At 40.6% G+C, this 17,947-nt stretch overlaps 1 protein-coding gene across 1 annotated transcript in view; it reads right to left on the bottom strand.

The window, feature by feature from the left end:
• Nucleotides 1-10,326: 10,326 nt before the first annotated feature.
• The window catches only part of LOC145348303 (volume-regulated anion channel subunit LRRC8C-like), a 29,258-nt gene continuing 21,637 nt past the window's right edge, over nucleotides 10,327-17,947 (bottom strand). The window contains exon 3 of the mRNA XM_080196504.1: nucleotides 10,327-12,648. Coding sequence (XP_080052630.1) covers nucleotides 10,327-12,648 — 2,322 coding nt within the window. The remainder of the gene's footprint in view (nucleotides 12,649-17,947) is intronic.

Below are 17,947 nucleotides of genomic sequence, written 5' to 3'. Positions count from 1 at the left end.
AGCAGGGTAAATATATAGGGCTACAGGGATAGGGACTGAGTGGAACTGTGGTCGATGCAACGTTGATGGACCGAGTTGCCTCCTTCTGAACTGTAGGGATTCTATGGTTCTATTCCAAGATTCCACAGACTGGATTAGCAGCGTGGTATTAGTGAAACAATCTAAAAAGCTGAGAGCATGCTTAGATTCAAAGGATCAAAATAAAGCACTGAAGAGATCTTACTGCCCCAGGCCAACCATTAAAGGCATTTTGCCACAATTTGCCATGGCAAAGATCTTTACTACCCTAGAAACAAAGGATAGTTACTGGCTAGTGAAGCTGGCCAAAAACAGCAGCTTTCTAACCACGTTCTGGATGCCGTTTGGGAGGTACAAATAGTTGTGTATGCCATTTGGTGTTTCCACAACTCCAGAAGAATATCAATTGCACGAGGTAGCCTGTGATCTTTCTGGAGTTGAAGCCATAGTGGATGATTTACCAGTCTATTGATGTGGAAGAAGCCACAGCTGATCACAATCAGAATTTAACAGAAAGGCTAGAGATGAACCTGAAGCTGAGCAACAAAAAATTGCAATTATAAAGTACATGGCTCATGTACTAACAACTGATTCCAGGGATGAAAGGGTTGACATATGAAGAGAGATTAAACAGTTTAGGCTCATACTGGAGTTTAGAAGAATGAGAAGAGATCTGATCGAAGTATATCAAATTTTAAAAGGGATTGATAAAGTAAATGCAGACCAAATGTTTCCTCTTATGGGGCAATAGGGAAAAGAGGTCACAGTTATAGGTTGTGAGGTGGTAGATTTAAAAGAGATGAGGAGGAACTACTTCTCACAGGGGATGGTGAATTTGCTGCCCCATAGCATGGTGCAGTCTGAAACACTGAATGGTTTCAAGGAGATAGATACATTCCTAATTTAAAAAAAGGAAAAGAGGAATATTGGGGACAGGTGGGGAAGTGGATTTGAGACCAGCGAGAGATCGGCCATGATCTGATTGAATGGTGGAGCAGGCTCAAAGAGATGAATTTGCCAACTTGTGTTGCTAATTCCTATGTTCCTATGTAACAGCAAAAGGACTTTGCCCAGATCCTGATAAGGTGAGACCTATAGCAGCAACTAACAGATGTGAATGCAGTGCAAAGATTTGTTGGATTCATGAACTATTTAGCAAAATTGTTGTCTAATTCATTGCAGTGTGAACCATTACCCAGGTCACTGCCATGGATGTGCAGTGACATTGAGGCAAGAACAAGAAGCAGTGTTTTCTAAAATCAAACAACCAGCAAAGACAACACCAATGTTGAAGTACTATGGCGACATTGATAAAGTCACCTTGCAGTGTGGTACCAGTGGATCAACTCTAATGTAGCAAGGACAACCAATTGCATTTGCATCCTTGGCATTAATGCAAACTGAATGGCACTGTGCTCATTCCTGGCTATTGTGTTTGAGCACTGTTGTATTTTCATCAGGGCAGCACGGTAAAACAATGGTTAGCACTGCTGCCTCACAGCACCAGGATCCTGGATTCGATTCCCAGATTGAGTCACTGTCTGTGCAGACTCTGCACATTCTCCTTGCATGGGTTTTCTTTGGATGCTCCAGTTTTCTCCCAGTTTGGTGCTAAATTCTCCCTCAGTGTACCGAACAGGCACTAGGGTGTGGCGCCTAGGTGATTTTCACAGTAACTTCACTGCAGTGTTAATGTAAGCCTACTTGTGACACTAATAAATAAACTTAAAAAATAAAAACTCAATACTTGCTTGGGAGAGACAAAATAACAGTGGAGTCTGACCACAAGCCATTTCAAAGCATTATCTTCTTCAAAGCATCTGCAAAGAATCGAATTAATAGAGACATCATCTGATGTAAAATACAAGCAAGGGAAACATATTATTGATGTGCTGTCAAGAGCTGCACTTCTCATGAAGTTAAGGATGCTACAACAGAATGTGAAATTTCCAGATTCAACGTGATGCAGCATCTCAACATGCTGTACAAGTTATCAATCCAGCAGAGACATTTTCATCTCCCCCACTCCCTGCAGAATCCACGGCAGCAGGATGGGGAAATCACGCAAAACTGTAGACATTTGCAGCCAATAACACCGTGTCCACTGTCAGTAAACATGATACTGGGGGGGGGGGGGGGGGTGGAGTGGAAAATGCTGCCCATTGAATCTGACTTTGTTCAAAACAAGCAAACTACCAAGAAGATACAACTTTTCAAATGCTGCAAGTAGTAGTGATCAAAGGATGGCCTGAGAGCATCAAGGACACATCGCGGTGGAGGCCATTGGACGAGTAATCCAGAGACCCAGGATACTACTCTGGGGCCCCAGGTTCAAATCCCACTATAACAGATGGTGAAATTTGAATTCAATAAAAATCCAGAATTAAAATCTAATGATGACCATGAAACCATTGTCAATCGTTGTAAAAACCCATCAGGTTCACTAATGTCCTTAAGGGAAGGACATCTGCCATTCTTATCCAGTCTGGCCTACATGTGACTCCAGACCCACAGCAATTTGGTTGACTCTTAATTGCCCTCAGGGATGTGCAATAGTTCATGCTGGCCCAGCCAGCGACACTCACATCCCTTGAATACAGATTTTAAAAAGAGCATATAGGGCATACTGAGATTAATTGACAACACAAGATGGCATCCTGTATGAAGGATAGAGTCATTATCCCTAAGATGAGGAGAGACGCTTAGCACATCCATGCAAGCCATTAAGGAATGAAATTGAGTCAGCAGAAAGCAGGAGAATGCTCTTTTCGCCAAACATGAGCAATGAAATAAAAGACTTCACCAGCCAGTGTGGTGCTTCTAACAAGTACCAAGCTAAACAAGTGAGAGATTTGTTAATGATGCATGACTTCCCAGAAGGACGATGATGAAGTTCTTCCACTATAGCAGGAACTGATTATCCTGTCACTGTAGACTACTACTTAGGCCACTGAGAGGTAGGCCAGCTGACTTCAAATACAGAAAGAGACATAGGGCCCGATTTTATCATTGCATCACACCCATTTTTTGGGCGTGAAAACATGGCAAAGTCGGGTGTGAGGCCATTAACGCGATCTGTGCCCATGTCTGCACAGAAGCCCACTTTACCAAGGCATGAAAATGGCTGCGATCTGATTCACACCCAAAATGGGTGCAACAGTGACTTAAATGCATTTGTGTGCATTTAACCAACATGCTCAGCAAAGCTCTGTTTCGGGCATTCCAGTTGCTCAAGAGGTAAGTTCAGAGCTTCCAACTCAGATCGGTGGTGTGGGGGGGGGCAGATCATTTTCTGGTGGGGGAGGGGGGAGGGGGGAGGTGGGTCAGATGTATCTGTGGTGGGGAGGAGGGAGGCCAGATCGTTGTCTGGTGGGGGGGAGAGAGGAGGAGGCGGATCAGATGTATCTCTGGTGGGAGGGGTCGGGTGGAGGGAAGCGGGAGGCCAGATCATTGTCTGGTGGGGGCAGGGGGGAAGCAGATTGTTGTCTGGTTGGGGGCAGGGGGGGGGCGGTGCCTGATCACTCTTGGGGGTGGGGGGGGGGGTTAATTGTATCCCATCACATTTCTAATTCCCATCAACTTGAAAATGCAGCTCTTAGAATTTACTGCAAATGGACTGTTCCTAAACACAATTGCAAAGGCTGTTGAATCAAGGAACAGTTATTTGTACACGCATCTACATGTTTCATTACACAACTTCAATAAAAGCCTGGATATCTACCTCGGTGGATTGTGCAAGTACAGGCAGCAGAGAGAAGGGATTCCACAGCTATAATAGTGCATGTGCTGTGAGTATGTGAAATATACTGGGAGGGAGGCCAGATGGATCGCTGGTGTGGGGAGTGGGTCTGCTGCCACTCTGCGGGCGATCGGTGCAGGAGGAAGGAGGCAAGGGGTCACGATTGGTCAGGGTAGAGGGGAGGTGGGTGGATAAGGGGGAAAGTTATGTTGTAGGGGTGGGAACGATGTCTGTGGGGACCATCACTCCCGGGCTACTTTATCTGCTTTTTGTGGTCCGGGAGTGATGTGACAGCAGTGCGATTTTGACATTTTTTTCTAATTGCGCATGTCAGTTCAGAGCTTCGATCGTTTCGCTATGGGTGCTAAGCTCCGCCCAATGCGCAATACAGACCCGCGATTTTTTTTTCAGGCTAAGTGCATTTGGGGGTGCATGAAAGCAGATTTCCAAGTCGAATCTGAATGAAAATGGTAAATCAGGCCCATAGTTGTACATTTGAAAGCAAGCTTCAAATGCATACAAAGCAATTCTTGAATGGAGAAACACACCGACCGAAGGCATGGAAAGTAGCCCAGACCAAAGACTAATGTTGTGTCAGACCCAAACTAGTCCAATTACAAAAAAAACTAATGAGGCATGAATGAGAAAATTCAAAATGAAATCTCAGAAAGTCAAATTTTGTTTGATAAGACTGCCAAACTATTGCCAGAGTTGAGCATGGGACAGCCAATAGAGTGCAAACCTTCAAAGCTCTCAACAGGAGTCAGATCACCTGGTAACTTAGGACATGCATTGAGCAGTTGTCACCTGAATCACACATGGTGGAGCTGAGCGACTGGTGATAACTCTGCATCCGCAGGCATATGTAAACAACCAGTGATTTATGAACTAGAGAAACCATTTCTTCACTGTTGGTGGCCCATCAAGAATATGAGATCTCACCAGCTGCACAGAACAACCATCACTCCCAGAGGTCCACCAGTATCCAACAACAGAAATGGAGTGAGTTACCAAGGCAACAACAAGTGACATGGGACTGAAAAAAGAATATCATCCAGATGAACAGCCAATGATACGTACGCATATCAACCAGAGACCTGCTCAGTTTAATGACTATGTATGCAATGCATGTGGAGAGATTGACAATAATAAACAGTTTGTTAATGCATGAGAACAGTTGTGGTGTAATGGGTAATATACTGTTACACATGATATCCGTTGTTTATTACAGCAAGGGGGATGTTTGGGTTTTGAAATGCAATGATTACTAAGTGTCCTACCTGGCTTGCTGTATTAATGTGATCTTCACCATGAGTGAATGTCTGGGGCAGCCATGACATATTCAGTTCAATAAAGACATTATACTAGAACGATTGTAATCTTTGAACTCGTAACACCCATCAATAGACCAGGAAATTGGAAACTAAATATTATTGTTCAACTGACAGCAGAGTACCAGATCAAATATGGGATCTTGCTGGCTTCCGTGGACAAGTACCACAATAGACAAATATTGTTACTAAGTCACCAAAGACTCCAGATTAAACATAGAACTGAAAGTTTCAGAAACTTGCCTTTTTTCTCCATCAAATCAGAGATTACAGTCTGTTACACATCCAACTCTCAGGGAAAAAGTTCCTTGCCATAAACATTTAATTCTATATATAGTTATGTATGGCTTTATAGCTTTTATGTACAATAGAGAAATGTCAATAACTCAACCTTGCACAGTGCAAAGATCACAGCATAGGATGTGGCTTCATATGAAATATAAATTCAATGCAATATATTTTATAGTCCGAGTCTTCTGCAAACTCTTTGTGGAAACTGTAAAATTACCAAATTTTGTTTGTGGGATGGTTATCTAAAATCAAACAATAATTATATTTTAGATTGTACAAAAGCAAACATTAAATATTGTTAAATAGCGCACATAAATATCTTTACATTAATTTTAAAACATAATGTAAAACTGTGACTTTGGGCAATTGAATTATGAGATCAAACTTTGACAACTTTCTCAGTCATCTCTCACATGCTCAAAAAGCCGTCAAATCATCAATTTTAAACCTATGCAGTTCAAACAAGACAGTTGAGGGCAGTATGCAATTGCAACTTGGATTTAAAAATGACATAAGATTCGGCTTTATGACTGTCTTTAAGAAAAAGCAAGCATTGAACCTGCAGGTGGCGAGTCAGGATTTGGAGGTGACACAGAGTCATCACTTACACTGAAACCCTTGCTAACGGTATGTAGATTCAGATGCAGATCTCAAATTTTGGAATCTGAAGCAATACTGTGCAAATTTATAAAAACAAATAAAGCTTGCCTCTCAAAATGGGACATAACAAATTTGTGAACCGAATAGTCGACTGGAAAACTAATTAACAAAACTGAAAAATTAGTAGGGATTTAATTCCCATTATATTCTTTAGCACTATGCTTAAAATTTGCATCCACATTGTATTTAACCATTCCACCCAAAAAATGTATATTCTCAACAGGCTGCATGGATGAACTTCATGATGTAGTACTGAGCTACAAAAAGCAGGCAGACCTCCAGTTTGATTCTATGGGCTAGATTTTGTGGAGTTCACTACAGTGGGCAAGATAGTGGATAGGCTCAGAGAATCATGCGGAAAGCTGCTTGCCAGAATCCTGCAAATGAGAAAACAACTCCCAATGTCAGTAGCAGGAGAATAAGCGAGAAGGAAGTTCACCTTTTATTGGCAAGAATCTCATAATTATTCAAGATACCACTTCCATGTAATTCATTGGGTTTTAATGAAGCCTCCCTGATAAAATGAAACTGCCCAGAAGGAATAAAAAATTGTAACCAATATTCATATTTCCCCATTTTACTGGGGTTCCATTTTAAAGTATACAAAACCAGTTCAGGCCAGTATTCTTATTTTCCCATTTTACTGCTTTTTCTTTTTGAGTAGTGAGTCTTCATGTTTTCAATAACCGACCCATTGAATGCTGGTGACTTAAATGTGGCTTACCTGACTCATCGTCAAAGCTCTTTTGATTTTCAAAAGAGTGAGTCACAGAGTCTTTGGAGATTTTACTGCTCTATACAAACCTCAGTAGTGTAGTTTTAATCAGTGGGTGGGAATCAGACATTTTCCCATCTGGAGTCAGGCAAGGCTCTCCTCTTTCCCTGTCCTGTTTAAACCTTTTGCTGAGTCCATCAGGAAAGATGTGGACAAAAGAGGGGTGACCATTGCAGACAGTGGAGGCCCGATCAAAGCCTCCTTGTACATGGATAACATCACCATCTTCTGCTTGGATTCACTGTGTGCAAACTGATAAGAATCTGCAACTAGTATGAATTGGCCTCTGGAGCCAAAGTAAATTGTAACAAGAGGGAGGCTATGTTCTGTGGGAACTGAGCTGCCTGATCCTTTGACCCCCTTCACAGTTATGTCTGACTACCTGAAGGTGCTGAGGTTATGATTTAGCATGGCTTGGGTGTGCACTAAAAAGGAGTATGTAGCTATAGCAAAACAAAAATTGGACAGGCACGAGCAATGCTTCCTCTCCATTGCAATTAAGAACCTGGTCAGCAGGTATGATGCACTCTCAGTGTTGCTTTACGTGGCACAGGTCTGGTCCATTCCTCCCTCCTGTGCCATGGCAATCACCCGAGCCATCTTCCATTTTATCTAGAGGTCAAAAATGGATTACCTTTGCAGGAATACAGTATACAGACCTCTGGACAAAGCATGAAAAACACATTCTCAAATGCATCCTCATTCTAATGTCCACTTTTGTGTTGCTGCAACAAATTCTGCATGCACCTTCACTACACATACACCAAATGTTACTATGTGCTGAAGTTCTACCTGTCCCTGGTGCTGTGAACAGTAGATCTGGCCACATTGCTGCAGATTGTTCGCTAGTTGGACTGTGCTGTACCATCTATCCCTTGTAAAAAAAATTATGCAGGAAAACACCTTTGAAAACAAGCCCATCAGGTAATGTTCTGTACATAATGTCCCAGTGACCCCATAAGAAAAGGAGATGATAGATCCTGTTGGATGGTTCACTGAGTAGACTGTCAAAGTCAATTGGTTGAATGTCAGAACTTTCAATCAAGCATACATTACATTCCTGAGTCCTTAAGAGGTGGGCAGTCCAAAAGATGTGTTGGTTACGTGCATTGGCCATGGTAAATTCTCCCTCAGTGTTCCCGAGCAGGTGCTGGAGAATGGCGACTGGGGGATTTTCACAATAACTTCACTGCACTGTTAATGCAAGCCTACTTGTGACATTAATAAATAAACTTTAAAAAAAGCTTAAAACTTCAGAGGCTGCCTTGAAAGAAAAGAGAAGGATATTACACAATGAGAACCAGTCACGTGGCACTCCTCTTTGGAAGTTAAAGTGAATCACTATCTGTGCCATGGATGTCAACTTGCTGTTAAATAATTTTAAAATAGATTTATAAGCTAACAAGAAAGAAGTTTACATACATATGAAATGCAGTGAGAGATAAACAAGTGAATGTGATTTAAAAGCACATATACTGATATTTTGAATGTATTAATGTATTTTAAAAAATCATTGTTCACTTTAGTCGAAGGCAGTTTGCTGCAAAGCTTCATGGTAAAGGGCATTAGGACAAAGTCATGTTCGAAAAGAATGCTGAAGCCTTTAGAATATGCAAGTTTTATCAGCAGAGTTTCTAATGGAAGGAACATCAGAACACTTAATCAGACTTTATGAATAGGGTTTATTCACTGTCCAAATGAGATGGATGCATGCCCTGTCGTGGAATCATGCGTTAATCTGGTTTGGCAGTGACCGGTAGAGGAACTTATGGGAATGTATCCTTTGAACTTTGTGGTTGGTGTCTGGTTATTAAGGGATACAGGATACTGAATTAGCCAAAATGGGAGGATAAGTCTAGATTCTAAGGACTAATGAAATGCCACTATGCCAGAGGGTAAGATGTGATTGGCTAAGGTATAAGACAGGTATTATTGTTGATTTATGTATATTGAAGATGATTGATTTAAAGCTAATGAAAGGCAGGAGTAATTGATCAGAAATTGATCTGTTTTGGATTGCATATGTCAGAACTAATTGGAGACGTCTAGCTGCTCCATCTTGGGAGTAGCCCTGACCCTTTGATGATTTCTCCTAGCGGCACTGGTCTAAATAATGGTTATGTCTTTAAACTGAGACACTGGCTTCATGAGTCTTGTATTGTCTGAAATTTCTGATGGTGCCCGGCCACCTTGAAAACCCCACCACACTGTTACCTTCCAAGTGTTACCTGTAAGACTTGAATTGGTTTCTCCTCAATGCCACCTCATTTGTACTGCACACACTTTGATTCCTTATCTGTACACTTCCCTCAACAGACATCTTCTGCAAACATGCTCCATATACAGTCTGCACACTGTACAGCTGTTTGTCTAACATTAGAATCATAGAACCATACAGTGCAGAAAGAGGCTCTTCGGCACATCAAGTCTGCACTGACCACAATCCCAGCCAGACCCTACCCCCATATCCCTACACATTTTACCCGCTAATCCCTCTAACCTAAACATCCTAGTACACTAAGGGGCAATTTTAGCATGGCCAATCAACCTAACCCGCACATCTTTGGACTGTGGGAGGAAACCGGAGCACCCAGAGGAAACCCACACAGACACAAGGAGAATGTGCAAACTCCACAGAGACAGTGACCTGAGCCGGGAATCGAACCCAGGTCCTGGAGCTGTGAAGCAACAGGACTAACCACTGTGCTATCATGCCGCCCATTAAGCTATGGATAAACTAGAATCTTCTGTTGTTGGCAAAAATCATAAAATCAAACTAGAGGAACATAATTTATGACTATCAATTTAATTCTACCCTTTGTTCTCATCCCATAATCCTACCATCTGATCTTTCACTAAAACTGCCTGTTTATCCACCCAAATGTCTCTGCTGACTGCTATTGAACCCTCAACCACAGATTTGCCACCTCCAGATTTCTCTAACAACCGTTTCATCAAGCATCTCAGTCTCCACAGATGCCATTTCTCAAAAGCTCTGTTGCTTACATGTCATGCTTCACAATACGTCATTTGTTGTCAGTTTCCATTGGTTCCCCCGTTCACTAAAACATTGAACTTACCATCCACTTCTAGAAATCCCTCCGTTTCTCCCTACTCCTCCTCCATCTCTGAGAAGTCGATGAATTCTGCTTGATCCCTGTTCTTCCTATTCTACCTCCCCTTGCCTTCATTCCTTCTTCTTTGGCAGAACATTAACAAACAAAGGGCTCCACACTTTACTGCCTGTTGAAGAAAACTCTTTTTCTCTTTGGCCTCCCTTAACTCCTTGTCTGATATAATTAGCATTTCTTATTTGAGACAGGGTGTTCATCCTGAAATATCTCACTACATTAAAGGTAGTATAAAAGTGAAGGATCTGATTTGAAAAAGATGTCATTTTTGAAGAAAATAAACACAAGAATCTATTTAAACAGTACACTTCTGATTTGTTTAAAAATCTGAGGAAAATAATTCATTTAACCTTAATCAAAGTATTGAAGTTTAGTTTTTGTTCACCTAGAATCTCTGTTTAGAAACTCTTCCCTGATATCATATGGGAGAGTGTTGAAAATGTCCTCTTCCACATTCAGTTGACTCCTCTTCAAACACTGGCACTTTGCCAGCTCAGGTGGCAAATATTGTAATTTGTTCCCTTTCAGATCTAGTTGTCGCAGGTGTGTCAAATTTTTCACCTTCGGCGGAATGGAAGTCAAAAGGTTGTGTGAAAGTATCAGCACTCTAAGCTTTGTGCAATAAAATAGTTCCAAAGGAAGCTCAGATACTTTGTTGCTTTCAATGTCAAAGTAATGAAGGTCCTCCAGTTGTTCTATTTCAGTGGGAATGCTTGTAATATTATTATGACCAACTTCAAGATGTCGTAGCCTGCTGAGTTTAAACAGATTTGGTGGAAGGAAAGTGATACTATTTTTCGTTAAATAAAGCATTTCCAGCGAGCTGGCCTTGGCAATGTAAAGAGGAATTTGTGTAATTTTATTATGGTGAAGTTTGAGTATGGTGAGTTTGCGAAGATGTTGGAAACTAGCCAGCTCCTCTAATGTTCTCAGATTGTTGTCTTTGAGGTCCAATTCTTGAAGATTGCTCAAACTAAATATAGCACTTGGGATTCTCTCCAGATCACAGTTATACAGCTTTAGAACAGACAGGCAAAGCATCTTCCTAAGGCCATTAAGGGTGCTGAACTTTTTGTCCTGATTGTGGATTGTGAGGTGCTGCAGGTGATGGGCAACATCAATGACTGCTGCTGGTATTTTGGTGACATTGGACTTCAGGTGCAGAGATCTAAGACGTTCTAAGTCACATAAAGATTGTAGGGCAATGGAAGTTTTATTGTCGATTAATAAATTTCCTTCCAGGTACAGTTCACGGAGATTCTTCAGACAGTACATCCATTGGGGTATTTCATAGGCATTTGCAAACCGAACTCTCAAAATTGTTATTGTGTCTTTTAAAAATGCAAGTGCTCGATTTTCTACCTTTATTATACAGTTATAGACCCATAGTTCTTGGAGTGAAGTCTGCTGCGAAATGGCTGCACTAATAGAAACATCCTTAATAAATTCTAACTTTAGTACTTCCAGGTTATAAATATCATAAACATTATTGGGAATGCCAGGTAGCATAAAGAGATGTAATTCAGTCTTGTTGTCTTCATTGGTAACAATACGCTGCTGAAGCTTCTCGTGTGTCCACTCATAGCTTAGGTTTAGTTGACGGAGTTTATTTTCACTGACATCAGATAGAAACACAGCAAACTTCCTAGCATACAGTTTATCATATTGGTCAATCAGATGTAGCAAAAAAGCAAAATCGTTCTTTACATCAGGAATGTCATCAATTCCAGTTTCTTCTCTGACATATGCAAACGAATATTCCTTAAGTTTAAAATAGAAGATCCAGTACAATGTGTAGATACAGGTTATACAATAAATGAAGATGACAACTACATACACAATAGACAACATCCTGAATATCCTCCAAAGACCGTGGATGCAGAAAAATTCTGTGAAGCCTGTGATATGAATTTTATCTACACAGTGGACAATGTGTTTCATTTGAGGAATCCGAGTTACAAAATAGGCAAGAATGAGAATTGTTTGAACAGAACGCAAAATGGTTTGTCTTATGTACATCATATAAAGAATATGACCTTCTTCTGTGTGAAGACGAAATTTTTTGACTTTTTCAAACAATGCTTTTGCTTGTTCCCCCTCTTTTTTATCGAGGATTTTCACTGCAGCGTGACCATAAACACCACCGCCAACAGTTTTGAAAGTTTTCGATGGAGGTTTACACAATGATGCTTGGGCTTCATTCTCACATAACCTGTCATTACTGGATTCCTTTTGTCCCAGTAACAGGGCAGTATCAGAAGACGGTTGTAGATTTAAAGAGCAAGATACAGATGGTTCAGTTGATAAAACTGTTCTTTGTGGGATCTGTAGATCTGAATCTTCATAAACAGTTTCTGAAAGTGCCTTAGTAGTCCATTGAGAATCTAAACATTTTCCAAGGATCGATATGAAATGTTCAATTTTGGAACTTGTTCCTGGAAATTTGAACCAAAAGTTACTGCTTATCAAAAACACAAGTGTGTGAATGATAGCTATGTATGGGAAATATTTTGAATACCACTGAATTGCATGATCATAACAATATTGATCCATTAAATTATATTGTTCACGATCCAAGTCGGTCTTAAATCCAGAATCAAAACTATTTAATTTAAGATCTTTAAGAGCACTTTTGTTCCATTGCATGGTGATCATTGAGAAGCCTTCTGGCACAGGGACACAGATGATCTTGTCTGTTGATATCTGTTCAAATACAAAACAAAAGGAAATTTGACGTGAATTTAACTATACAGGACTGTCAAATTCTGGGGATCTCTCCCCATTTATTTTTCTGTTGAACAACATTTGACAAAATGCTGCATAACTGACTTGTGAGCAAAGTTAAAGCTTATGTTATAGCTGGGACAGCAGCAACATGGATACCAAACTGGCCGAATAAAAGGGAAGAGTGGTTGTGAACAGTTGTATTTTGGACTGGGGAAAGTTTATATTGGGGTTTCCCAGGGGCCTGCGTTAGGACCCGTATTCTTCCTGATATATATTGCAAACTTTGGTATACAGGCACAAATTCAAAAGTTATGGATGACACAAAACTTATAAGTGTTGAACTTCAAAAAGGCAAACAGACTGATGGAATAAGCAGACAACTGGGCCAAAATTCTCCAGATTTATTTGATAGTACACTCACTAGCTTTCGGGTTAGTCGCTTCGTCAGGTGAATGGAGAGTTCTGGCCTCAGACAGAGCATATAAAGCACAGACAGTTTACAGATTACTGATTAGAATGTGAATCTTTACACCTAACCTGCTGTTCTAATCAGTAATCTGTAAACTGCCTGTGCTTTATATGCTCTGTCTGAGGCCAGAACTCTCCATTCACCTGACGAAGGGACTAACCCGAAAGCTAGTGAGTGTACTATCAAATAAATCGGTTGGACTTAAACCTGGTCTTGTCAGACTTTTTACTGTGTTTAACCCAGTCCAACGCCAGCACATCTGCATCATGACCGAAATTCTCCAGCCATTCATGCCAGAGGGGTTCTCTAGTCCAGTGGCATGGGAAACATGCCACTGCCTAACTCACAGGTGTGGGTGTGCTGTCAGTGGGACCAGAGGATTGATATCTCATATCAATGGGAAAGCCTATATGTTATAAAGCGGAGGTTGTTCCCCGCTCTGAGAACGAACACCGAAACACCCAAAGAAGAGTATCTTGCTTTATAATCTGTAAAACAAGTGTGTGAAGTGGTGTGATCTGCTCTTCAACGACTTCTAGTAGTTAAATACAAATAAATCCCTGACACTGTAAAATCCACACATACTTATTTCTTTATGTAACTAACAGTGAACAAATTAACTAAACTATTAGCAAACTGAATAAATCCCTTCTATTAACTATTCCTGAATAAAACAAGATTCTGATGTTATGTTGTTCCAATAAATACAATTCCCACTCATTAACAAAGTAGAATTTAGTCACTCTCTAAACTACAACCAGGTTTTGTCTCTTCAGAAATATTCTGGGCCTTCTCTGTTGATTCTTCTGGCTGGAACTTCTTTCTTCTTTGGTACCTTTGCTATCTAGATGGTTCTTTCTCTAAGACGTAGATGAAGTGATGAGAGCCAGTGATTCTCTCGCTACGGAATTGAGAGCTGAAAGTTGTTAGCTCTGGCAGGAGCAGTTGCTCTCCTCTCTCTGTTCCACTGCCCCCTTCTTTTATACCCATAATGACAGATCAATATTTCCCACAATAGGATCAATCCTAGTTTATCAAATCCATCAGATTTAAATTTGATAGGTTTTTGATAACTAAGTGCCTGATTCAAATTGATTGACTAAATTCAAAAACCTGCTGTTTTGGTAAAAACTGCTGCTTGACCTTTCAATACAAATGTTTCAGTTTGGGCTCCCTATGACCTTGCACTTTTATAAACATCTAAGCACAGAAAAACACTACCTTTTAATTTCCTATCACCCAACCTACAATTACTCTACCCAACTTTGCAAGACATTGACAGAGCTAATAGCAAAAGAAGCAATAGTAACATGAGAAAAAAAACTTTTTATGCAGCAAATCGTTAGGGTCTGGAATTCACTGCCTGAGAGTGTGGTTAGATTGTGGAGCTGAGGTGCAGAGGCAACTGGGTATCTTACTGTATGAATCACAAAAAGCTAGTAAACTAGCCTTTTGTGATTCATACAGTAAGTAATTAGGAAAACTAATAGAATGTTATTGTCTACTGTGAGAGGAATTGATTGAAAGTATAGGGAGGTTATGCTTCAGTTCCACTGGGCATTGGTGAGACCACACCTGGGGTACTGATTTAATATTGGTCTCCTTATTTGAGGATAGATATAACTGTGATAGCAGTCTCAAGGTTTACTAAACTAGTACCAGGAATCGATGGGTTATATCATAAGGAAACGTTGGAGAGGTTAGGTTTGTATCCAGTAGAGTCTAGAAGAGTAAGGGGCAACTTGATTGAAACCTTTATGATCCTGAGGGCTATTGACATGGTCAACGTAGAGAGGATGTTTCCTTTTGTTGAAAATCTAGAACTAAGGGTCACTGTTTAAAACTAAGAGGTCACTCAATAAAGAGACAGAGGTCAGGAGTGTCTAGAACTTTTTTCCTCAAGAGGCAGCAGTTGCAGAATTTTTGAATATTTTTAAGATAGAGCTCAATGGATTATTGATTAACAAGGAGGTGAAAGATTGTTGGGGGTAAGCAGGATTGTGGGGTTGAGGTTACAATCCAATCAGCCGTGATCTTACTGAATGGAAGAGCAATCATGAAAGACCTACTGGCCTACTCCTGTTCCTAATTTGTATGTTTGTGTGGCGGCAGATTCAACTGAAACATTCAAGAAAGAGTTGGATTATTACCTGAAGAAGGAAAAGTTACAGAGCCACATAGAAAAGGCAGGGGAATAGCAATAAATGAATTGCTCTTGCAGAGAGCTGGTACAGATATGACTAGTCAAATGGCCTACTGCTGTGCTGCAAACTCTATTTTGAAAAAAAAACTTTTGAGCAGAATTCTTCCATTTTGAGACTAAGTACAGTGTGGACAGCTCCGATGGTGCCTGTTCTGCCAACCAGAGTAGTGGGAGCTGTGCCAGATTCTGCATTTGGAATCCTATTAATTACGAACACAAAAGTTCACCTCCAATTCTCCTGGCAGGCCAGCAGCTGATTCGTCCACTCACTCTCAACTGACAGTTCAAAGGCCACTGATACTTTCTCTCTGCAGTCATAATGGTAATTGTCACAACCATTTCTGGCCAATAGACTTGACTGAACAAGCCTGTTGTATTGTGCATTGTCTATTGTTCTTCATCAGACTCATCTGTTGAAATCTCTCCACTGGGTATCTGTATAGGCTTGTTTTGTTTTTTTCTCACCAAGCACTTGCGTGAAAAATGGATCTGTTTTTTGCATTTCTCTCTCTATGCTGAAGAATCCTTCTTTTCTTCTGCACAGTATTCTCCACTGTATCTTGCCCTTTGTCTGCAATTGCTTCCCTCTTTTAGCATGGACTCTCTCTTGGCATAATGTATCTCCAAGTCTGCCCTGCCATACATATGCTCATGTCATGTTTTGCATTTTGACACACTTCTACTACTTTCTTTAGCATCAGTTTCTCATCCTTCAGTAGGCATGCTCTCACTGAGGGATCTCCCACACTAGGACTAATCCATCTTTAATCAGGTCATCTTTTAATCTTTTAGTTGTCCAACTTCACGTGATTCTGTTAGCTGTGTTACTGCTGTCATGTACCATTTAATGGGTCTCTTTTTCACTCTGAACTCCAGTGTTGAATACATATTGTTCATATGTAACATTCACAGAGGACTCAAAATGTGTGTTCAAAGCATTCAAAATCCCAGTGATCAGTTTTCTTTGCTAGTTGGATTTTGGGTGGTATAGCCTTTGTAGCAGTCCCTAGGAGTGTGGCCACTCCTTATTGGTTGAGACTTAGATCTGTTGCAATCTCATAGTTTTGTCATTGTGAGTGGAAAAACTGCCAGTTTTACTATGTATCATTGTACAATGTCACTGGAGGTGGAATGGGAAAAGTTACTGCAACCATTTTTACTCACCTCAGTATTTACTTGCAGCCTTTGTTTTTTTTTTATCCTTTCTTAAGTAGCTTGTTAGCAGATTTCAATCTGTGATCCTGGGTTCTCAAGTGTCTTATATGTGTATTTTCCAGGTTCAATAATCCACATTTTCTCTATTTCTGTACACCTTGTTTCCTGTATAAAAACAGTCTTCTTCAATGTCCTGTCTTAGTGAGAATCTTTATTGAACTGCCTTGAGATGGCTGCCTCAGGATATGGTTAAATGACTATGGAAAGGCAGACATGTCAATCAGACTGGTTACACTTCAAAACCCAGTGTTCATAATGAAGCTGATCTGTGCAAACAGTGCATTATGGGGCAGTAGGATGCAGGATTACACTTTACAGCAAGTTCCAATCTCAACCATAGCTCAGAGATCAGATGTGTCCCCACCAATCTCACCAACAATCTGTCTTGATACCCTCATACCAACACTGTAGTTCAGAAAGTCCACCAGCGCTTCTACTTTCTCAGAAGACTAAGGAAATTTGGCATGTCAGCTACGACTCTTACCAACTTTTACAGAAAGCATTCTTTCTGGTTGCATCACAGCTTGGCATGGCTCCTGCTCTGCCTAAAACCGCAAGAAACTACAAAAGGTTGTGAATGTAGCCCAATCCATCATCCAATCCAGTCTCCCATCCATTGACTCTAGAAGAACTTTCTGCTGAATCGGCAAAGCAGCCAGCATAGTTAAGGACCCTGGATATTCTCTCTTCCATCTTCTTTCATCGGGAATAAGGTACAAAAGTCTGAGGACACGTACCAACTGACTCAAGAACAGCTTCGTCCCTGCTGTGTCAGACTTTTGAATAGACCTACCTTGCATTAAGTTCATCTTTCTCTCTACCATAGCATGACATTATGCATGCTCTCATTTTCTTCTCTATGAACGGTATGCTTTGTCTGTATAGCGTGCAATGTATGCTAATACATGTGATAATAATAAGTCAAATCAAATCAAGTGAGTGCAAGTAGAAAAGTCACATCAGAATCTTTAGTTAACTGATAAAAAAAAAGAAGAGAGGCAGGCTTGCGTCTTGTTGGCACTATTCACAAACTCAGGAAACCTCCAAGAGCTTTACAGACAATGGAGTACTATGGTTACTGCTCATTGGCCAGTATTTCTATGACCTTGTTCGGAAGAGATTCATAAAATCCCACCCAAACCAATGGAGAATTCCGTTCTGCTCGCTGCGCCTGCCCTGATTCCAGAATGGGTGTGGTGGTAAATTCCAGCCATTGTGTCTGCACTGGTAATAAAGGAAAATATACGAAAGAGAGAAAGGGACATTACCCAATGTATGTTACATGGAGAATTGGGAGGAAAAACCAGCTCAGAAATAAAATGCAGTGCTTCAGAATTATTTTTAAGTTCAGTATTGTCAATAGCCAAATAAAAATGTTGCTAGAAGTA

Source organism: Carcharhinus amblyrhynchos, chromosome 9, assembly GCF_965287045.1.
Source record: "Carcharhinus amblyrhynchos chromosome 9, sCarAmb.v2.hapA, whole genome shotgun sequence".
Classification (NCBI taxonomy): Eukaryota; Metazoa; Chordata; class Chondrichthyes; order Carcharhiniformes; family Carcharhinidae; genus Carcharhinus; species Carcharhinus amblyrhynchos.
This window is presented reverse-complemented; position numbering and strand designations above follow the sequence as displayed.